The sequence below is a fragment of the Dermacentor silvarum genome, chromosome 3, assembly GCF_013339745.2.
Source record: "Dermacentor silvarum isolate Dsil-2018 chromosome 3, BIME_Dsil_1.4, whole genome shotgun sequence".
NCBI lineage: Eukaryota > Metazoa > Arthropoda > Arachnida > Ixodida > Ixodidae > Dermacentor > Dermacentor silvarum.
This window is the reverse complement of record NC_051156.1, coordinates 107,157,845-107,181,430: the sequence shown is the minus strand read 5'-3', so window position 1 is coordinate 107,181,430 and position 23,586 is coordinate 107,157,845. Positions and strand designations below refer to the sequence as shown.

The 23,586-nt window shown below is 47.9% G+C and overlaps 1 protein-coding gene and 1 pseudogene across 10 annotated transcripts in view; one reads left to right on the top strand and one right to left on the bottom strand.

The window, feature by feature from the left end:
• Positions 1-282: 282 nt before the first annotated feature.
• Positions 283-9,287, top strand: LOC119443951 (uncharacterized; annotated as a pseudogene).
• The window catches only part of LOC119445665 (A-kinase anchor protein 1, mitochondrial-like), a 92,541-nt gene continuing 77,597 nt past the window's right edge, over positions 8,643-23,586 (bottom strand). For all 10 annotated transcript variants that reach the window (XM_037709946.2, XM_049663494.1, XM_037709942.2 and 7 more), the window contains 4 exons: positions 22,547-22,727; positions 19,783-19,930; positions 15,352-15,419; positions 8,643-10,461 (listed from right to left, as the gene is read on the bottom strand). In XM_037709946.2, the coding sequence (XP_037565874.1) occupies positions 10,259-10,461; positions 15,352-15,419; positions 19,783-19,930; positions 22,547-22,727 (600 nt within the window). In that variant the 3' untranslated portion in view covers positions 8,643-10,258. The remainder of the gene's footprint in view (positions 10,462-15,351; positions 15,420-19,782; positions 19,931-22,546; positions 22,728-23,586) is intronic.

Sequence of the window (23,586 nt, the reverse complement as noted above, 5' to 3'; positions counted from 1 at the left end):
CCCGTTGGCGCTGAGCCGTGCTCCCTCAAGGGCTGCAGAAGATAGCGCCAACCTTTCCCTTTCCCTCACGAACCACTTATCATCATCGATTTCATCTCTCTTGAGGGAAAGGGAAAGGTTGGCGCTATCTTCTGCAGCCCTTGAGGGAGCACGGCTCAGCGCCAAATATATATATTTCATCTCCATTGACGTCATACGGAACCTCACGGCGACGGCGACGCCGACGGCAGAAATCTGCTTTTGAGTGTCCATATAATTGCTATCGCAATAAAATATGAAGGCCTTAGTTCTTTTCCCTTTCCACTCGCGCTACGTCAGCAGATGGGGCGGACGCATGAGGCGGCGAGCGCGTTTTGCGGTTTTGCCCGTCGCCGCGACACGACGCATCCGCGCGTCCGGATCGCGCTGGTGCGCGTTGATCGCGCGTCTCCAGAAACTCATTCCCCGGCGCGTATGTACAGTCGTACATCTCTTCGCTGTTCAGTCGGACGTGTTTTCCTCGCTGTGAAAAGAATCCCGCCGCGATGCCGTGCAAATGCTGTGTACCTCGATGCCGCGGAAACTACACGGGGGACACGAAGGTGCACGTCTTCAAGTTCCCGAGAGATCAAGCTCTAAGGGACGCTTGGATTCTTGCTGTGCCACGGGAAAACCTCACGGTCACCGAACATTCCAGGGTAAGTTTTTTATTGCGATAGCAATTATATGGACACTCAAAAGCAGATTTCTGCCGTCGGCGTCGCCGTCGCCGTAGCCGTCGCCGTCGCCGTGAGGTTCCGTATGACGTCATTTGGAGAAGAAATCGTCGCCGAACGCTGTATGTGCGAGTGAAAGGGCGCGAGGGACGCGTCTTTCACGGGGAGTGAACGCACGGCGGAGAACAAACGCGCGTTCTGCGCCGTGCTCGCTTAAGGGCTGCAGAAGTAGGCGTCTCTTTTCTCCTTTACAATCACCATATATGTAGAGCAAACGCGCCTTCTTCCGACGCGCGAGAGGCCGTAGGGGAGGGGGAGGGAAGGGAGGCGACGTTTAGCTGCGGCACAAAGTGCCTATTTATATCACAGGCTCCGGCAACAGTCACCAACGCCGCACGCATTTTGAGCGAACGCGGGCAAAACGCCGATGGCGTCGACAACAGTTCTGCGTGTTGCCGATGCTGCTGCATGTCCAAGTTTATACAGCTGATAAAGCTAATATCATTACTCCGTATAGCTCTCTACAAGTTTGCTATCGCAATTGATGCTTCGCCTTTCAGGTGAAACTGCGACCACTTTTTTATTTAGGTGTTAGTTAATTGAAAGAATATAAACGTACATGTGTAAGTGGCTCATGAGCCGCATGTTTGTGTGACCTGTAGCCGTCGGTTTGCTGATTGGAGCGTATTTTTTTTTCTAGGTATGTGAACTTCATTTCATGGACGAGGACATTATTCGAGACGCGACGCATACAGATCAAGCAACTGGCCGCGTAATGACAGTGCCGCTATCTCATGTGCGCCTTCGCCCAGACGCTGTACCGTCGAAGTTCCCGAATCATTCGAGCTACTTGTCCAGAAAGACCGCGAGGAGGGAAGATCCTGACTCCAAGCGCGCGCGAATAGAGAATGCAGCCCTTCAGAAAGCCATCGCTGAATCCAACGAGGCATTTATCAGAGCACGCGAGGAGGATAAAGTCAACAGTGTGAGCGAACTTGCCAACCACTTAAGGAGCCAAGGGATGAAGTTCTGGGATGTTATCGAAAGAAATGAAAGGCTTCTTCTCATTCACATTGTCGACGATGAAGCACCGTGGTTGAAATACTCTGTTTGCGTGAAAGGAGATTTGAGCGTGACACTACACGTTATGTAAACGGCCGTAAAAAAGCTCGGTGCAAATCTCTGCGTTCCCGAAATCGCTAACAGTAAAAGGGGTATGGTGGAACTCCTGGAAGGCATCGAGAAGTGGGACTGTGACCTGATGTCCAACTCAGTCGCCGAAATTTGCGAGGCTGTTTGTTTACTGCTTGATCAGCTTTGCACGTCCCAAGCAGAAGATGACGCCAACTGTATTCAATTTCTGAAAGAGCAAGTCACCTTGCACCTATCGAAAAAACAGCGCAGGCGCTACTCTGCTGATTTCATGATGTTTTGCTGTATTGTTTTCACTATATCGCCCCATGCATACGCGTTCATACGTAGCCATGGAAGCATCACCTTGCCGCATCCTATGACGATAAGATCAGTGTGCTCGTCTTATGGTATGAGTCCTCAACAAGAGCATCAGAGTGAAACATTCCTCAGCTACATGACAACAAGAATTTCTGACCTGAAAGATGACCAGCGCTTTGTCACAGTTATGGTTGATGAAATACATATAAAACCTTACTTTGACTACAAAGGAGGCAATATTACCGGCGCTGCAATTAATAGAAATGAAGCTGCTAACTGTGCGCTCGTTTTCATGGTGCGCAGCGTGACGTGTAAATTCAAAGAAGTTGCGCACATCGTGCCGGTGCACCGAGTAGAGGCGGAGTTCCTGCAAAAGACGCTTAAAGACGTGATTTGTGGGCTGGAAAAGATTGGGTACCGGGTTATGTGCGTCGTCAGCGACAACAACTCTGTGAACAGAAAAGCGATGTCACTTTTCGAATCACCTCCGTGTAACAGAATTGTGTACCAACATGCATCAGACCCTTCAAGGCCGCTGTTCTTCGTTATAGACCCAGTGCACATTCTAAAATGCATACGAAATAACTGGATCAATCAGAAGAATGACCAAATTTGTTTCTACTTCCCGGAGATCCAAGGAGACACACCAGAATCAGAGCGAATGCAAACAGCGTCATTTGCAACAATCAGGGACCTTCACAGCAAAGAGTGTGACCAGCTGTTGAAATATGGCTATGGGCTGTCAAGAAAAGCCCTCTACCCTTCGAGTCTTGAAAGGCAGGACGTAAAGCTTGCTTTACAAATCTTCAATGACTATTTACCAGAGGCGTTACGTGCTCTTGGAGCAAAGCACAACCTATTCTCTTTCGAGGCCACGGCTACATTCGTCGAGATCATACTCAAGTGGTGGAAAATTGTAAACCTCAAAACTCCATGGAAGGGAGAAAGGCTTAGAGATCACTTCCAACAACCAGTGCTTTCCATTGATAACGATCCAAAAATTGACTTCTTGCACATGTTTCTGAAGTGGCTGGATGAGTGGAAGAACAAAGGTTTTGACAACGGTACTCTGACAAAGGAGACTCACGCTGCTCTCGAACACACCACCTATGCGCTTGTTGAGCTCGCTAGGTACAGCTTCGAAGAGCTTGGAATGTCATATGTCCTTTTTGGGAAGATTCAGACAGACTGCCTTGAAGATCGGTTTGGAAAGTATAGGCAGCTGGCAGGTGCGCAATATCACATCTCCATCAGGCAGATATATGAAGTCGAAAACAAGCTGCGCCTGCAGAGCACCTTGCCTACAGTTTCCCCTGACCAGCACTGGGAATGTGTCCGAAAGCAAGTCGAGGCATTGCTTCCCAGCAGCAACGTTGTTGTTACTAGCCAGGCTCTTACGAAGATGCAGGACGTCGTCCCAGTCCTCGTCTACGTTGCAGGTTATGCAGTATACGGGACCCTTAAAAAGTTGAAGTGCGAGCAATGCAGGGACTCGTTGACCGTGGACAAGAAGATCACAGTCTCTGCCACAAACGAACATTATGGTCTTGTGAAGCAGCTGGACCGAGGAGGTTTAGTTTATCCATCAATGTTTGCACTTAACGCAGTTGCTCATAGCTACGTTGTAGTAGAGCAGCTCGCTACAGAGCCAGCACTGCTTATGATGCCTGAACAACGCCAGGTGGTAACGAAAATGACGCTACAATTGCTGGCTAGTGAAGAGCAGTCCGACTTCGATACGTGTGAGAATGGCCACACAGTTGAATTAGTGCTTAAACACATCCTGCGGTGCAGCACCAACATTCTGCTAAAGAACTTTTGTAGGAAGCTGAACGACAAACTTCTCGACGCTGCCGATAAATAAAAAAAAAGGAAAGCCACAACTCTCGAGGTCAAATAACTGCATGCATTGCTTCTAATATAAAGCCAGCACAAAAAGAAACTAGGCTTTGTAAATAAATGTTTTGCTGCTACAGTTTTCTGGCGTTCTATTCTTTTTTAAATACATGCATGCTTGTTCTTGCAGAAAAAAAATGTTTCCGCGCAATGCACCTGCGAGACAACCTCTCTTGAACAGCGTTCCATATCTTTTTTTTTTCAATCCGCCCCATCGTGTGACGTCACGCGAAGAGAGCTAAGGCCTTCATATTTTTCTAGAGGGTGTTGGCTTTCACGGGGAGCGAACGCACGGCGGAGAACAAACGCGCGTTCTGCGCCGTGCTCCCTGAAGGGCTGCAGAATTAAGCGTCTCTTTCCTCCTTTACAATCACCATATATATATATATATATATATATATATATATATATATATATAATAAACGCGACTTCTTCCGTCGCGCGAAAGGCCGTGGGGGGACGGGAGGGAGGAAGGGGAGGCGACGTTTAGCTGCGGCACCAAATGCGTATATATATATATATATATATAATAAACGTTGCGAGGTGAGAATGTGGTAAAGACTTCCGACGCTGCTCGACGAGTGTCCCGTTCTTTGGCGCTGAGCCGTGCTCCCTCAAGGGCTGCAGAAGATAGCGTCAACCTTTCCCCTTTCCCCACGAACCACTTACTACTACTTCCCGTTCTGATCTCGTCGAAAACCTAGCCGCCCCCAGAGGCCCTGGCAACAGTCACCAACGCCGCGCGCGTTCGGTGCGAACGCGGGCAAAACGGCGACGGCGTCGACAACAGTTCTGCGCGTTGCTGGTGCTGCTGGATTTCCAAGTTTATACAGCTGATAAAACTACTATCCCTACTCAGAATAGCTCTTACTAATTTGCTATCGCAATTGATGCTTCGCCTTTCGGGCGAAACTGCAACATTTTTTTTTTCATTTTCGGGCTTGTGCGCGGCGCCATCACGACGAGGTATTCAGCGCATGCCGTGACAGAAGACCCTCCTTCGCGTCAAGCCTGAACCTGGATCGGCTGTTTCTCGGCGCGGCCGCTAGGTGGCGAATGTTCACCTGTAGTCAACTCTCTAGAGTGACGCCGAAAGGAACAGACGTGCCGAGTGGATGTGCCTTCTCAGCGCAGCAGGAGCAGCACGCCAAAGCGATGTTTTATTGCGATAGGAATTATAGGGACACTCCAAGCGGATTTCTGCCGTCGCAGTCGCCGTGAGGTTCCGTATGAACTCCAACGGCGATGAAATTGTCGCCGCGCGCCGTTTGTGCAAGTGAAGGCGCGCGAAGGACCCCGCGCTCTCACGGGGAGCGAACGCACGGCGGAGAGCAAACGCGATCTTCCGTCGCGCGAAATGCCGTGGGGTGACGGGAGGGAGGGGAGGCGACGTTTAGCTGCGGCACCAAATGCGTATTTATATATAAACGTTCCGACACTGCTCGACGAGTGTCCCGTTCTGACCTCGTCGAAAACCTCCGAGCCGCCGCAACAGTCACCAACGCCGCGCGCGTTCGGTGCGAACGCGGGCAAAACGCCGACGGCGTCAACAACAGTTCTGCGCGTTGCTGCTACATGTCCAAGTTTATACAGCTGATAAAACTGCTATCCTTACTCCGTATAGCTCTCTGCTAATTTGCTATCGCAATTGACGCTGCGCCTTTTTTATTGCGATATTATATGGACACTTCAACCGGATTTCTGCCGTCGCCGTCGTCGTCGTCGCCGTGAGGTTCCCTATAGATAAAATCTGCGCCGCGCGCCGTATGCCCGAGCGGAAGCGTGCGGGGACGCGCGCTATCACGGAGAGCGAACGCACTCAATCTCCCACGCGCAAGCAAGGAAGCGGGAAGCCAGCGCCGGAGGGAGCGGGGCGCACTTCTACTCTGTCAGCAACCGCGCTCGTCGCTCGCTCGCACCGTCGCTTATCTCCACACGGATCTGATCTTTATGCGCCGTGCATTCGCCGCTGAGTTTCCGTTGAAGCGATAGACCGCACGTACCTTCGCCGGTTGGTGCGGCGTATGCGCTTGCTGCCAGCGTTTTGACAGTCGTTGTCTGCAGTCATTCAGTTCATGTTTGTTTGTGCGCGCTCACACCACGCTTGTTCAATCAGTTAGTAATAGTCGGCCCACATTTTCCAACGCACGCTATACATGCAATGCTGCCCGGGTCGGCAGTGCAGCGCTACAGGTGTGTCCCTTCGCACGCGCTGCCCACGGGAAGCGCTTCTCATCAACACCACCGTTTCACACGCGCCTTCTCGTGGTCATCGAGTCTCTCTTCATGTCGGTCTACTTACGCCGCAGCACACCTGCTTACTTAATCAGCTCATGTTTACTACAATTCATATTGCTACCAAAGCCGCTCACCTTACTTCGTATGACATTGCTGTGTTGCTATCGCATTCATTGCTTCGCCCTTAGGGCGAAACTGTGACATTTTTTTATTTGATTCTTCGCTGCAGCATGCCATCAATGTGGCGCCAGATTTGAACTGCCGGACGTGCGTAGGAATCTATGAAGAATCGGTTCCCGCGCGCTCCATTTGGGGAGCACATATAGATGCCGATTACGCTACACGGGGTTTTACATGCACCATCAACGCAACTATCCACTCACCTTCTCTGAAGCATGCCCGAAACTTCTGCGCTTGCAAAATTGATCGTCTCATTCAATCCAATTTAATTCATTGAGAATGCTCCTTGGTTTTGCCTTCGAAATTTTTACATGTTTTCTAAGTAACTGTCTTCACAATGGCTAGTGCGTATCGCTTAGAGACATCAAGACACCATCTTGAATATGTCTTAACTATAGCTTGACACAGCGCTAGCCGCTCCTGGCCTGCTCAATCTAGCTAGAAGCCAACTTGTGCTTACTGGGGACGCCACCTAATGTTCTCGCACCAGCCCGCCGTGACGTCACGAATTTTGACGGCGTCCGCTAGGGCCTAGGTAATTATTTAGCGAGAAACATGAACTAGATTGTGTTCAATGGGAGCCAAAGACTGAATATGGCAAGTTTCAGGGATCTTTACAGAGTCAACGTCTCCAAAATGCGAAAGATTACTTCGAAATCCGTGACATCACTGACGCACCAGCGTTCGGGTTTCGACGCGAAGTTCAAAAAGTGAATCCTTGACCTCCATTTTTTCTTCTATTAACTTACCATTGCGAAATTGCCGACAACACAGTTTTCAAACTACTTTATAAGTCTAAACTGATTTATTGTGTCGCTTTAACATGAACCAAACACACGGTTTAGGGGCGTTATAGCATATCGCTCCTATCGAACTACGGCCGCCGTTGGCGCGATTTAATCCCGAGACGTCGTGCTAAGCAGCGCAACGCCTTAGCCACTAAGCCACCACGGCGGTATTTTGTAAGGATCGTGTAATATGAATTTAGAAACAGCTGGACATAGGCGGAAAGTTTCATTTTTCCGAGGGGGTGGGGGGCTGGGGCGCGACCAGCTTTACACACCCCACCCAGATATATATATATACGTAATTACCTTTTATAACAGTTGCATTTGAAAAAACCGTGTTCAAGATTTTTTTTTTTCATGAGTCGTTAGCATTGCCTACTGGAAAGAGAAGCAATACTGAGACACACATAATTCACGTGTATTTCACACGCGTTAATAAAGAACTCTCCCGAAGTAAGGTCACTTAAGTCTGCAGGTTTATTGCACTGTCAAAAAAAGCATGCAATTTGAAGCGAAAGCAAGAATTAAAGGTCATGCACGTCCGCGCCAACAATGATGCAGTAAGCTTCTAGCCACAATAAAGTTTTAAGTGAAAAGATAGAGGCAACTCAAAAGAAACCTCAAATAATGTGGGTAACAAAAGTCTGGTAGCGACACTTTAGGGGAGGGGGCCTCCAGAGCCTCCCTGTAGTCTGCACCTATGCAGCTGGACATTTAGCATATTTACACCAACAATATGCTGTCATGTACATTTTTACGGCAAATTGTTTATCACTTGGTTTGGATGTCTGTAAAGAAGCACACTGCTTCTATGGCACACCTCTGGTATTAACCTAAAAGAGTAAAAGTGCGCTTAAAAATTTGTTGGCTTAAATGTCGTTTCCTTTCAGCACAGCGTTCGTGCCGGGCATGGCGAAGATCACTGCTGTGCACACTGGTTAAAGGGAAGTCATTTGACGTTAATTACGGCGTGGGGTGAAGACACGATTAGCTAATAAACATGAGTACGCAGACATATAGCACTATCAGACGCTGCCAGTAAAGAGGTCGCAGTTGGGGCCACCATAGGGGTAAGGTTCAAATTATTCGGTGAAGGCCAATGTCGGGATCGAAATAACGTAAATTTTCACCCAAATTTTCACCTTCGGTAAAGATTGATTTAAACAAAAAATCAAATTAACCAGTCGAATTTACAGAAGTCTACTGTACTTTGTTACTGCTCTTGTTAGGTTTCAGCAGTTACCTTATGCACTACAAGCTCATATTTCTTGTGCTAATAAAAATCGATCGTGGGAAAAAAAGTATGATCAAAACGGCAGGCTGAAACATTCAGACATGCCACTGCTGCCTCTGAAGGAATTCTTCAATGCAAAGAGGGACTAGAACACAGAGAAACGAGAAAACAATTCTTTATTAATCATCCAACTTTTTAAACTTTTAAATAACTGCACAATCTGTCGAAGCAGGTTCCATTGATGCATTGGCTGCAGCACTTTGCAAAACAAACTACATGTAGGCCAACGGTCGGTTTACACGTACAAAGGAGAGACGAAGAGAATGGGGAAGGGAGAGATGGAAGGAGAGAGGACAGAGGTTGTTCTGGACACTCGCACACACATGCACACGCAGAACTCTATGTACAGGCAACAATGTGACTGATCCCACATAACTTCCCCCGAAGAAAAGCAAAAACCTGCCATCTCCGCTCAAGATGCTGTGGCATAAAAATTGCAACTGGCGCGCTAAAGCAGCAGACACTACAAGCTAACTGGTCGATCGGTGTGCATTTTCCCAGCCTGGGATGGCTTGATCCCCGCGGTAATAATATTTACAGTGAAACGAAATGGTATGCATAATTGGGGCTCAGAGAGTGGAGGACCTGCTCTTCTGCTGCCTCTGTGCCGCCCTGCTAGGGCCACGCACGCTGCCTGAGTTGCGGTTGAGAGCAGGAACTGTGCTTCCACCTAAACATAAGAAGACAGGAGCCACCCCTACCCACTGCAAGGACTTGCCGTTTCCACAGCGTGCCTGCAGCTGACCGAAAAAAGAAACAAAGAAACAAACACCAACCCTGGAGCAAGGCTATAGGGCCACTGTGAGCATTTTCCCCAAGAATGGGCTGGTGACATGCATTGAAGTGGGGCTGCACAGCCCTCTGCCTTCACGTTCCACTTCACAGAAGGAACTGAAGTTGGTCGGCGCACAAGGTCAGAGCCACATATGCCCCAATGGTGGTAGAAGCCTAGACTTTTCAGCAGGCGTGGGGCACAAGAGCTGCTGACTGCCACAACTCCCAAAGTTTGGCTGGGCTGTCAGAAAGAATGGCTGGTGAGTATACAACCATGGCATAGAATAAGCTGGAGAAGACCCTGGCTGCCTGACTCTGGGTGTGCTGGACGACTTATACGAGGCTAAATTCGGACTCCGTATGCTGTTTGTGGGGTAACCCACTGTGTGGGGAGGACAGAGTCTACTGTGCACACCACGCTGACTGTTGGGTGGCCTCCCGTGGAAGGGTGGCTGCCTACGAACTGACTGGTTTCGATGATTACTAGTACTTGCGGGCCGCGAGTTGTAGTGTCCACGGTGTGAAGAGTTGAGCACCGTGGTGATCTGTTGTTCAGAGGAGGGGCGGGGCCCACTGCGCTGGCCGCAGCTGCCAGCCTCGTGGCGCACTGCGTAGCACGGTTGTGTGGCGAGAGCTGTTGCGAAATGCAGTGGTGACCAATGTGACACTGTGTCAGATGACTGGTGATGCTTAATGAAGGCCGATTCAAAGTGCAGGGGTGAAGGTGACACTGCATTGACTGACGCCTCATGGAGTTTGATGTCTGGCGTGTGGGCACCAGTGTGGTGGCACGTCAGGTGGCATGACTGACCACGTGTGGTTCGATAGTGCGCCTGAGGCAGTGATGGCAATGAGCAAGCAGCCCCCCATGGTCCGCGGAGCCCCCGGCAATGGTGCTGCTGGTAGCAGGCAGCCACTTCCGGGGCCCGGACAGTGTGCGGTCAGAGGGGATGTTCCAGCCACCGGGCCACACCGCGGTTGACCAGCTCCCGGTTGATGAACACGCTTGAGACGCCCTGGACACGATACAGGTGCACAAGGGGAATACCGTTGTCGGCGTAGCCCACAATCAGTGCCTGCAGGATCTGGCCCTGTGCCAGGTCTTCGAACGTGGCACACGCCTCAGCTGACCACACATTGTCATCTGCACAAAGGCGAGGGAAACTGTAATTAGCACACTCAGAATTACCACGTATGAGAGAAAGCCATTGTCCATGACTGCACTGCATACAGTAGAACCTTGTTCATACGTTCCGAAGAAAAAAAAAAAAAAGAATGTGCTAATTGAAAAAAAAAAAACGTATAACCCAAAGCCACTAAAAAATTTGGCAGACTCAATTATAGTTGACATCTAGGCAAGGTGAAGCGTTGCACTAATCATTGCAGCACAAGATGCCGACGCTCAGATTTTGGCAATGTACTGAACGTTGGTGCCGAAATACTGTTTTCCGGGAACATATTAAATGATAAAAAAGCATGACTGTATTGGGTCATTTTTCTGAGCTCTTCACCGTGAACATTGGTGGCAGAAAATTGTATGAAACAGGGTCATATCAATGATCTTCTACTGTAATTAAGCCCATATTGTGGCTGCAGAATACAGTTGACATCCGTTATTTTAACCCTGAGGGGATGCATATTTATCTTTTCTTGTGCATATTGCGCAGCACGTTAATAATTCTAGTATTTACACTCAGTGTCCATCGTCACCATTCTCAGACAGCACTAAGGCTATATTGCACATTCAATATTCTTCATTCGTCTAACTACTGCCTTTTCCCGTGTCACAAAATAGTGCATAATATAAGCGCACGCTGCGCATCATTCCAGCCAGCAAGGAAACAAGACGGCCTCGCGGCAGCTTCGACAGAGGAGGAGAACACATATGCCACAGACAGCCGACGCGATCAATGGAGTCTAGAAGCTACGACAAGATACGCGAAGGCGATGGTAACGAGAGAAGGAGAGAGCGCGCACGCACCGAAACACCTTTTCAGACCCCGACACAAACGGCAAGTTGAGAGAGAGAGAGAGGGCGAAGCCCGAGCGCACGCCACAGATGAGTCACCACCCCTCTCGATGACGCTCCGACGGCCGCGGCTGAAAATGCGAGAATTGACTAGAAGATTCAAAGGCTTTGTTCATGCTACGGGATCACGACTCCGATAGGAAGGTTCGAGAAGGGCCGGCGAAGGCTATAAAAGAGCCGTGTAGGAATCGGAAGGGGGGATCAGACAGCGCTGGTGAAGAGATGTAATGTGAAGACTGACCGTCTGCGGAAGAAGATTCCCCGGCAAGCTTACCGACGAGTTCGAGCGTCTGCATTTCCGGAAGAAGTTCCTTCTTCTAGATTTGCCTCGAGCTACGCCGACATTGTCCGGCTCAAGACCAGCACGGGTGAATACGATTGGACACTGTGTTCCTATTCATTGTGTACTTTACGTGTTGGACTCTTAGTGCTTGTCGTTAATTATGTTCCAGTGTTTTGTTATTACCCATCTGAATTGTATTGTGATGTGTCTAGCTGAAGTGTGCATGTGTGTATATAACTGCCTTGTTTGAAGAACATAATTTGTGTTTTGAAAACTCTGGGCTCTGACTTGGTCTTTGGACCACAACCGGCGTTCGCTGGCGCACCAGAGGGCCCCTTCCCTTATTAATTGTCCTTGCTTTCGTGGGGTTGTTTTCGGAAGCTGACAAGTCGGCTTTGGAGTTTGGCCTGGCGTTGGCGCCTCGTTCACAGGATCTGTGACAACACAAGTCTAATGCACACATTTTTCCAGATAAAATGGGTCTGCAGGTTGCTTGCGCGTTACAATTGGACACAAAACCAAAACCATGCTCGTGGTGTTGGCAACAGCCTACCGCCAGAGCCGTCGAGCCGCAGCGTCATCGCCACCCCAAATGCCGACAGAGCATGTTTTGTAAAGGTTGCTGTTGGTTCATTTTGTGCTCAACTACAATCTTGAGTGGTATTTTCCACCAATAACTTTCGGAGATATCACTTTCGCGAGATTTCACATGACTTGGCACCAGATGTGTCGGTGTAATCGGCCCTAGTGTTTCTGGTGTTATGCCAAGCTTGGTATCTGCGCAGTGCCAGGAATGCTGTTGAATGCATACGTCGACGAGTCCTATGCAGAGTATCGCGAAAGTGATATACAGTATAGACCACTTATAACGTAACCGTTTATAGTGCAGGACCGGATATAGTACGGTCTTTCCAGACTCCCGTTAATTTTCCCATAGCACTCCATGTATACGCATACCGCTTACAGTGCAGCCGCGTGAGACGAAATACCGGTTATAATGCGGCTGCCGCGGGAAAATCTCGCCAACAAGGGCGGCAGCGAGCACACTTCTTAACAAGGTGCGTGCTCTCGGCCGGCGGGTGCATTATTCAATGCAATCAAACTCTCGTTAATTCGGACTACTCTCGGAGCTTGACGAGCGCTGCAAATGTGCGATGCAAAAGAGCAAGAACGGCGCTAGCGTCCAAACGAAACGAAGCGGCGGAGTCCGCATCGCCACAGCCATCAGTTGAAAACGTACGTGAATGACAGCAACGCCGGAACGCTTCCAGCCTATTTGTGTCTTTAAAGCCTGTATTCTTGCATTTACCACTGTGCATAACACCACGTTGGCCGTGGGCTTTCGTAACTGCGTAGTCGTCATCCACGATCGTGTCGATAGTGGCCGCGGTTTTCTTCGCAGCGGTTGCGGCGAACAGTAGTTTCGTTTTTACTCAGTACGCGCGTCGGCCGCAAGCCTAAAAAATTGTGTAGTCGCCATCGATGATCGCATAGATAGCGTCCGCGGTTTTGACCACCAGTTGTTGCAGCGAATGGTAGTTCATTCGTCCAGACTTGGTGCGTGCGTCGGGCGCGTGCCTTCAGCACTGCAAAGTCGCCGTTCATAATCGCGTCAATAGCGGTCGCGGTTTTTTCTGCAGCGGTTGCGGCAAACTGTTGTTTCGTTTTGACACGGTGCAAAGCTGTCGAACTTAAAGAGCACCGGCTACATCGCGATGTGCGCGCGATAGTACAAAGCGTGTCTACATGCTTGGTCTACATGTTTGCATACGTGCAGGGCTTGAAAATCGTTTTGGTTATAGTGCGGTACCGCTTATAGTGCAGATATTTGCGACTTGGGCGACTTACGTTATAAGCGGTCTACACTGTAGTAGTAACTCGTAAAAGTAATCGCTTGAGAATACCGCTCCTGTGTGCTCGGCATTTGTGGCTAATGAAGCAAAAATGGCGACAATGTGCCATTTTTACTATGAAAGCACATTAAAAAATATTCCAGTCTGTAAACGATAAATCCTGCAAATCTCCCTTCTTTCTGATCAGGAACATGAGGGGAATACTATATTTTTCTTTTATGAATCAGTGGCATGTTGCATTCAGTTGCACTTTCATTTTCTTACTTTGTGTGCATGTTAGAATTGGGTAAATACAGCACTCTGCAACAACTGCGAATGGGATGGCAGCCCACGGCTAGAACAACCACACTCCTAGTTCGTGCTGTGGAGTACGCACTTTTCCAGAACCCAAGAAAATATGTGACATGCCTTGATGCTGCTAGCTTAGCATGTAAAATAACTTCTTTTGATTTTGAATTAGCTTTTGTAAAAAAAAATGGCGCGATGCCTCGCTATTTGGGCAATCACGAGAGGCAGCGCGAGGGTGATGCGTGGGGGCGATTCACAGCAGCCACCACAGACAGACCTCCGCTCATGCAGCGCTTTGTTTTTATATATTAGTATCGGTGGTGTCATCGGTGAAAAGACGATGCAGACTACTCTGGCGCCATTTCGTAGCCCTCGTTGCCGCAGAGCCTGTCTTGCGCGGCACTACACTTTTCTTACTCTTTCACCATACCCTACCTCCCTCTGCTTTCCTGCTATAGACATATTTCATCTTCCGCTGTGCTTGTTTGCTCGGTTACGAGGGGCGCTGACACTCGCCGCAGGCACGGGCGCCTCAGCGCTGCGTTATAATTCTGGGATTTTACATACAAAAAAAAAAAAAAAAAAAATTATGAGGCACCCCTATTTTTATCGCCTGAAAATCTCCCTAGGGCAGGCAACAAATAAGGCATTCATGCCTTATTTGGCACGCATGCGTGCTGCCTAGTAAAATTCGAATTATTTGGCCAAGACCAATTTTAGAATCGAAATAACAAAAGTTTGGCCCATGTATGGGTGCTGGGCGGATCCTTCGGTTAGAATCGAACAACCGAAGTAGACTGTTTTGGCTCCATAGAGTAAGGTCCCCCTTTTTAGAAATACCACAGGAAAGGATGAAATAAAATGAATAATATCATGCGCAATGGCTGCATCACCACTGGGAGTAACAAGACCTAGAATGTTCCCAAGTGCAAATGCGATACAACCAACTTGTTACAACAGATGGTATGCAATGCACCATCTTCACGTATGCCCTAAGGTCTGCTTCTTCCTCTTCATTTCAGCCTGCTTGTATAGGACACAATCACAGCATCATGAAAGGCGTACAAAAAGATAAAACTTATGAGGTGCAGCAGGACAAACTGATACAGCTATACCTTAATAAAATTTACATTGTTGCTTGATGAGACTTAGGAACAACCTGATTGTTGCGATACAACAGGCACTAATGAGACATGGCACAAAGGAACACGAAGTCGGGCATCTGGCCTTGGCACGAGCTGCTTACCATCTTGGTCTCTGGCAGCACTGCTCTGTAAATACATCGTATTTCGTTCCTCTGTTTGTCTCTCTCCGCACGTAAAATTTTGGTGGAGGTTTGCAATCCCTGTCCTCACCACGGAGCTCCAGAGTGGTCGCTACATCAAGCTCGCCACCATGCCTCACAGTATGCGTCTCTCCGCACGTAACAATATATAAATGTGTCTGCACGTAATGCTGTTACAAATTTCAAAGCACTGACTGTTAGAGATGGTTTCAATACAAGGCCAAATACAAAAAGGGATTAGGAAATAAAACATATGTTCGTGAAAAAGCAAAACCCAGCGTGCAAAAGTGGCCCACCTTCAGTTGGTTGCACATTGGCGAGGTAGCACTCGGATGCCTGGAAGGGTAGCATCATGAAGTCACTCCTGCGAGAAAGAGAGCAACATTGCAGAAATTTGCAAACTTGCACCTGCTGCAATAAATGAACACCAAGAGGTCTTGCCAAATGAGAAACATGCCCCCCACCAGTTGAGAGTGCTACATCTCATGATGTTACTATATCTGTGATGCCTAGATTCGGCTTGCAATCACACATTAATCTGAAGAACTAAACATAACAGTGTGGCAATGTGGGAGAATAGCGGTGATATGTGGGCAAAGTTACAAGTACAGAGATGAATTAGGCGAGTTGTGTGGGAAACCACCAGTTTTGCCGATTGCTTGTTTAATCTCATTTCGAGGTGGTACAGAAACACCACAACAGAACTACTGGACGAGTTACAAACAAATATTTAAAAATAGAGCATATAGTAGAATCTGGATGATACAAATCTCTCGAGACTGCGCAAAGATTCGTTTCACTCAAAATTTGTATCACACAAGAACGTTCAAAAATCGAAATTAAAGGGACTTTGAAATGATTTTGACGATCTTGTACAAACGTACTGAGTCATTAGAGTAGGTCCTTCTGATCATTTTTTTACGCATGTAAGCGCTCCACGTAAAGCGTGTAATTTATTATAAGGTCTTAAAAAGGTACATCGCTACCAATTGCAGCACGCCAATCGGCTGAGTATTGTGACCAAGTGACACGATTTGACCATAACACGTCATAGGGCCAGCTATCCGACTAGCTGCCCAGGGTGCGTCATCGATAATTTTTGCAACATTAAGGTCAACAAATGTTCTTTGTAATAGTTTAGATGTTAGTTAACTTGTTTCTATAAAAATAAAGCAACAAAGAGAATGTACAAGGACATGTATCACTACACTAAAAGCACTTCCGGCCCACAGCAAGTGTCGTCTGCTTGTGTTAAAACTAGGGATGGACGAATGGTGATTTGGTCGAATAATTTCGGATCAAATAATTTGAATAGTATATGTCACATACTACAGTAAAACCTAGTTAATTCAAATTATCAGGGGATCCAGAAAACAATAAGCAAATGCTTACTACGTCAGCACGATTTTATTCGTGTAATGGATGAGCAAATCCTTTTGCTATCGGCGTGGGCCATTATTTGCGACACGCTTTGCACTACCACGTGCACATCCCGATTATTTTTTCAGCAGTAAGCTGACCGCCAACAGATCGCATGTCCATCGAGATGTAGCCAGTGGTCGTCATCCTCGACAGCTTTGCACCAAGTCAAACCGAAAACTGTTTGTCGCAACCGTGGCCGCTTTCGACGCGATTATGAATGGCAACTTTGCGGTGCGTACGGCCACGCTAGCAGCAAAAACGCGTGCGTCATGTCACGGACAGCTACGCGTCATGCCGCGCGCGCGGCGGAAGCGGCAGGAATTGGGGGTTTTACGGCATGCCGCGCGAAATGGGTCTCCCATTTCTGCGGTAAGTGCCGCGTGCCACGAGATGAAGAACCAATCAAGAGCCACAAGGGTGACGTCACGAAGCCACTGCAACCGGACCTCCGCCGCTCCGCGCCGTGTTATCAATAGAAGATCGCCGTCTCTCGCGGTTCTATGGAGGGATTGCTGGACGCTGTCCGATCGTACCCTTTTCGCTCACGGTGATTCCGCGTTCCGAGAGCGCGCGAAATCATATCAAGCTGCCGTGCGGCGAGACGCGATTGCCATGGTGGACTTCGCGGCAAGGCGCTGACGCCCGGAAACTACCGTTCGCTGCAACTGCAGACAAAATCACGGTCGCTATCTATGCGATCATGGATGGCCACTACGCTGCTATTTAGGCACGCAGCCAACGAGCGTGTTGAGTCAAAACGAAACTACTTTTTGCCGCAACCGCTGCGGAAGAAACTGCGGCAGATATCGATGCGATCATGTATGGCGACTATGAAATGCCCGCGGCCAACGCGTCGTTATTGCGACGGTAAACGCAATACATGCACAAATAGGCATGAAGCGTTCCGGCGTTGCTGTCATTCATGTACGATTTCCGCTGATGACCATGGCGATGCAGACTCCGCCGCATCGTTTCGGTTGTACGCTAGCGCCGTTTCTGATCTTTTGTGTCGCACATTTCCGGCTCTTTAACGCAAAAGTGTATAGCCTTCGAGATTTATGGTTGATGTATGACAGCCATGACGTGAAGCATAGCCTCCGAGATGTGTACCGGCCCTCCGTGGCTTTTGGCTGCCTATCCAAGGAGTGCCGAATAATTCGAAAATATTTAAAACCTGAATTCGAGTCGAAGTGAATACCGAATATAAAATTATTCGATCGAATATTCCACAATACCAAATATTCGCCCACCCCTAGTTAAAACGTGCTCCGTGTTGACGAGAGCTGCGCAGCAAGTGTTGGTGTCAATCTCTTTTCGCGAGCACCATGATTCACGCTTGCGTTGTGGGCTACAAACGTAGGGATCGGCGACATGTCAAGCTGTGACATGTTGCTCTGGAAGGCAGCAGACGAGCGGAGTGGCTGCAGCATATCGGACTGTCAGTATCCAAACGGCGCCAGCATCTACGCGTTTGCGGCCGTCACTTCACGTCGAAGGTTTGCCACAATAGAGTTTAGCGTGTCCGGTATTCAGGTAAACACAAGCGCAAGTGCACTGGCCGTTTTACGTGATTAACGGAGGTGCAAACGTGTACTGCTTGCACGGTGCAGCCACCTGGCGGTACAAAGCTCAACCAAACACACAGCGAATATAGCAGTAACCAGGTTTTTTTCTACTTTGCTGCTGGCTCAAATTTTCGGCAGGAGTGTAATCTTGAACACGTTGCCTTTTTATATGTCTAAAACGTTTTACACTTGGCTACAGAAATATTAGCTCTGTATTTGGCTGGTTAAGCTCTGCGCCACCAGATGGCTGGACCGTGCAGGCCGATCAGTCCACTCACGTACGTCTACGAAGCTCCTTCATCACAGCGGTATGCAGCGGCTTTAGTTTACGCCTATGCCTATCTGTCAAAACACCTAGCTCGCCTGTGGTTACCAGAATACCGGACACGCTCAGCGCTGCGACAGAACGCTCGCAACGCATGCTGCTTGATCGCATGCATGCAACGCATGCTGCTTGATCTCCACTTGTCAACTCGCGTGTCACTAAGTGATGTCACAGCACTGCCATGTATGTAGGCTCACTTGTGCGATTGACGTCGACTCTCCGGCTGGGAGCACGACACCCACGAGAAGGGCAAACGGCGTTTGGTTTGAAATTTAAGCTCTTTCTGCGGCGTGTAGGGATGCAATACTTAGCATACACAATTGTTAGCGTGCGCTGTGTGCACTGCGCTTGTCAGCTCAAAATGGCCAGACCTGGCGAGGGGCCCTTTAGGGGGGTGCGGCAACGAGATGGGCAACGTGCTCAATGTTTGCAAAAAGAAAAAATTACGCGGTCGGAGAACCTTCCTTAATCGTATGACGAAATAATTGCTGCATAATTTGAGAAAATTTCACTTTCTTTAGTGTGTTGTCCTTGCAATCGGAAAAGAAATCGGGCAGCACCGCCATCTTGGTATCGCCATAAACACGAGAAAGAGGTGGTACAGACAGCCGCAAGCTGTATTTCTCCACGCAGAAATGAAAGCAACAAATGCGTGACAATTTGTTACTGCACTGAGGCGGCGCACAGGGAGCACTCCTATTGGCTGACACGAATCTGAATCGCTGGCACACATGTTTCATGTACACTTTGGCGGCAGCGAGCTGTGCACTTCGCGTGGTCTGAGGCCAACATTTCAAGACCTGCCTGATTAGCTCAAGTTTCTTTCGTTGCTTCATCCTTAGCTGCTGCCTTGTGGTAATAAGGGTATCTGTTTACTTTTCCTTGCAGAAGCGAAGCTACTTCGTGCTGTGCAATCTGACGTGTGCAAAGGTACCATAGGTTAGAATTGTCATCGGGTGTTGAAGATGATGGAAGGCATGGAATAGAGAATTAAGGACACCCATGGAAGTGAATGATGACAATCTTGATGACGTGGCAAGACTGGGTCGCATGTGAGTGGCGGCGCCAAATAAAGTTACAAGGTGTCTAAAAACGGCCGACAAGTTGCATGCACAGCACAGAGCAGAACCTTTTTGTTTTTTCAATTTTTTTCTAATGGGGGGGGGGAGGTTGCACAAGGGTGGAGTCCAGGTGGAGTTACGTAGGTCACCCTGCTGGAAAATGGAATTCGACCGGCATATTGGAGCGGCTACCCTGCTGGCCTGACAACATCCAGAATCAGATGCTACTGGAGCAAGCTGTGTGACCTTTTATTGCATCTACAGCACAATTACAAGCACCCATCTGCCCTGAAAACATCGCTTGGTTTCATCTGTGCTAAAATTGTGCTACATTGGAAAAATGTAATAGGCTACCTGATCTGGCGCAGCAGTGACGTTGACAGGGTCATGTAGCCACCGTAGTCAAGGAACTTGATGTCACATTCTTCATTCTCGTCCGAGGGTCCCACTACCAGCGCACGGAACCAGCCACCGCACACCTGGGCCGCGCAGATGATGCCCGCTGCAACGAACAGAGAACAATCCACAAGTCAGTGCAAAGGAAGGATAAAATGGTTATATTGCTGACACAGCAATACGAATGTAGCCAGTTTCTTGTGCTTAAGCCAAACGAAAATCTGCACCCAAAATGAAATTTCTGTCAAGCCTGAACCGATAAGCAGATCAATTGGAGTGACGGGAAAATACATGCAAGCGAAATGCCGATGGCTGCACCTAACATCGGGTGCAAAAAGAACAAAATGTGTGTCCTAAACCCTTTGCTCATGAGATAATGCAGGGTCGCTACCTGGTATAATGTGGATTGCACCGCACGTCATCTGCTACACCTGATGTGTTTACATGTGTGCGCATGACATGCTTCAACTTTAAAGAGCCTTTCTTTCGTGGTTGTAGCATGGCCGTATAAGCTGGCCTGCAATTCTTGACGATAAGCAGAAACATTTAGCCTAGCGCGGTCGTGTTATTGCTGTAGTAAGATCAGCGACGGCCCATGTCAAGCGTGCGATATTCACCAGAATCATATCAATTTTATTATCGCTTTGAGTTTCAAACATTGCTTCATAAACTTTTTATCATGATAACTGCATCATGATAGTTGTGATAACTGCATAACTCTTGCCTGCCCGCCCAGTAGTTACGGGCGGCCTGCGGTCTTCTTTTAATATGTGGTTCTGACACCAAGAGGGTGAGAGTTTATTTTGCCTTACAAGTTAATCGTGGACTTTTGCACTTTGGCTTGCCACAACAAAAGGAAAGCTAAAATATGGTATTAGTGAGGATCATATGTGACAACACTCTCAAGATGCAGGACGTTATGGCACCAAGTTGACGGGCATTTACTATAATTTTCTTTCGTTCTTCAGTGTGGCATTGTTTGCTGGATGGGAAAACAGACTGCCATTATTATCTGAAATAAAACAAGCTAACGATTTTAGCATCTCAAGTAATTACAATTTTGTGCGTAACCATGCAAGAGCAGCTTTGTGCTTAAAATACACATTTTTAGTGTTATTGCAATAAGAATATTCTTGTCTGAAGCAACCTGGCAATCCTGCTAACGTGCTGTCACTCACAGTGGCCTAGCATGTCTAATTGAACTGATTAACCAGTTGTGTTTCACAGTGCAAAAAAAAAAAAAAAAAAACATGCAATGCCCGAAATAGTTGATGTTAAGTGTGCATTAACTCGCTACTTTAACTTTGTTAACAGTACGGGGATGCTGACTTGTGTATAAGCAGTGCAAGATTCGCGGAGAATGCTGTAATAATTAAGTTGCACAACTATTTTAGCAGAGCAGGCCAGCAAAACATGGTCAAAAAGCCTCAAGGAAGTGTCGAAACTCACACTGTCTGGCTGAGTGCCATTCAACAACTGCCATTCAACAGGGGGAGGGGGAAGAGAAACTTTAGCGAATTTGTGCTAAATGCAGCATTGGAGGGCCATATATAATTAGTTCAATGCAGTTGGCATGTTTCATTGCCCCAAAATTTGGCCAAATCGTTCACAGCTAAGTGCTGCCTTTCAATGCGTGCTGCCAACTGCCTATCCATACTAACGTGACGACAGTGCTGCCACCTGTAGTTCGATCTCGCAACTTTTCTTAGCTATGAAGCGAGAAGGGAGTGAAGGCTATGGAACCGAACCACGCCTGTGGCACCGCTGCTGGAAGTAATCCTGCAATTTCGTTCACATTTTCTTGCCAAGAAAATTAAGAACATAATACAGTGGAATCTCGTTAATACGGTTCTGCATACGTCTTTCAGGGTTACGTTTCTTTCCCCAATAATAAGATTTGGTTGGATAATACGATTGTCAGATCCGCTTTATTTTCTCATTCCTGTGAAGACTGTATCAACGTGATTCCACTGTGGTGTCGTTTTGTAAAGAACAACAAACTTGAAACAATATGTAACATACGTTGGACACGTTATACATTCCTCAAAGGCAAAATGGCACCAGCGTCTTTTGGCAAGTGTTCGTCGCCTGCCTGTCAGCTCTCCCGAGGGACTGACAACCAAGTTCAGCAACAAATGGCTATTGAAGCACTCAAAACAAGTGTGTCAACATCTACACGGGAACCAGGCAAAGCCATCCAGAAATCAGAAGTGTTTGCACATACAAATGAGTGAGAGAGCTGAGTAATGATGGTGGCTCCACCGCTGCCACAGTCAGTTGTGCGTTGTATGAGTTTACTGATGCCAAGGTCATACCACTGCTTCAGGGCTATGCTCACTGTTCAGAACTCAATACATATGGGATGGCTATAAACATTGATTCAAGCCAAGCTAACTATGTCTGCCTTCACTGAAGCAAAGGAGCTATGCGAGGTCCGAGAAATCGAAACCGGTGCCTAACTCACCCGGACTACATGTGCATAAGCTCTACTGCCGTAACTTTCGCTTCATAGCCAAGAAAAAATTGTCCGTAGCAGTAAATTAAGTGTAGCAAGCTATTCATAGTGATATTTAAGCAAGTTCCACAAGTACACACATTTTCACAAACACAGAAATGAGGGTAGTAGCCCTCCTCGAAAGCAATGGCACCAGAAAGTTTCTCCAAATCTGTTGCAAGCAGACAGCACTGTAATCGACAGGAGTGCCGTGAAGTAAAAACGCACCTTCGACTGGATGGGGCAGAGGTGGAGTGTCCAGGCCCTGGCCATAGCATGCTAGCATGCACTGGTCTAGCCGTGCTAACGACGGATACGTCGGGTGTGTTGGCTGCTGGAGGAAGAAGTGGCCCGCTGTCACCAGGCTCGTCAGCACCACATCACAGGTCACAGCATCTGGCAAGCGCAGCTGAAACAGATCGCCCTCCCACTTAGTGACCGGTTAAGAATGCAGAGGCAACCCACCTCAAAGGACACATTTCTATATGTGCCAGCACTTTGTTGCAGTCCCCATTGCCTTTCGTATTCTTTTTACCTAATGTCCCCAGCCTTCAATCTTTCAAAACTTTCAGGCCACTGCTCACTAAGAGGGGACAGCATTGGCAGTGAGCTACATTGTACTCGAGGTCAACGAATCTATTTCAGTTTATGCTGCGAGTTGTCTTTGTCCCCGACACTTTGGCAGCTAAGGCAGTTCCTCTTCATGGCAGTAGTTTATTCAAAGGAATAAACCATTTCCTGAAGCATAAACAAATCAACGACAGGTGCATCGTGCTTTTTTGAGAGTACCCGCTCCTGCAATGTTGACTGACTATAGAGTGTAGTACAGTAGCTACACCAAGGATTTGGTGAGGTGGTTCAGATGCCGCAACACAACGCACATGTTTACGCGAAGGAGAGTCACTGTGCCAGCCCCATTCATTTTCCAAAATGTAGAAACATTTCTCAGCCAGAACACTGGTGCCATGACACTGTCATTCCTAGCAGTAATGACTGAATGCAAAATCTTCACACTCCAAGGAGAGGCAGCCCGAGATAAGACAATATTAGCCCAGCTAAGGTAATGTCTGATACAAATTGTCTGATACATCACTGTGTACTTTTTGTAAAGTGAGAGATTGAGAAACGTAGATCACAAGTGGCAATTCCTTTGCAAAAATATGTAACCAACAACACGTCTTGTTCTATTGCTTATAATATGCAGAGCAGTTGTTCAGTGCAGATGAATACACTGCCTTGTATTGCTGCTCAGAGGGAACACTGTGTGT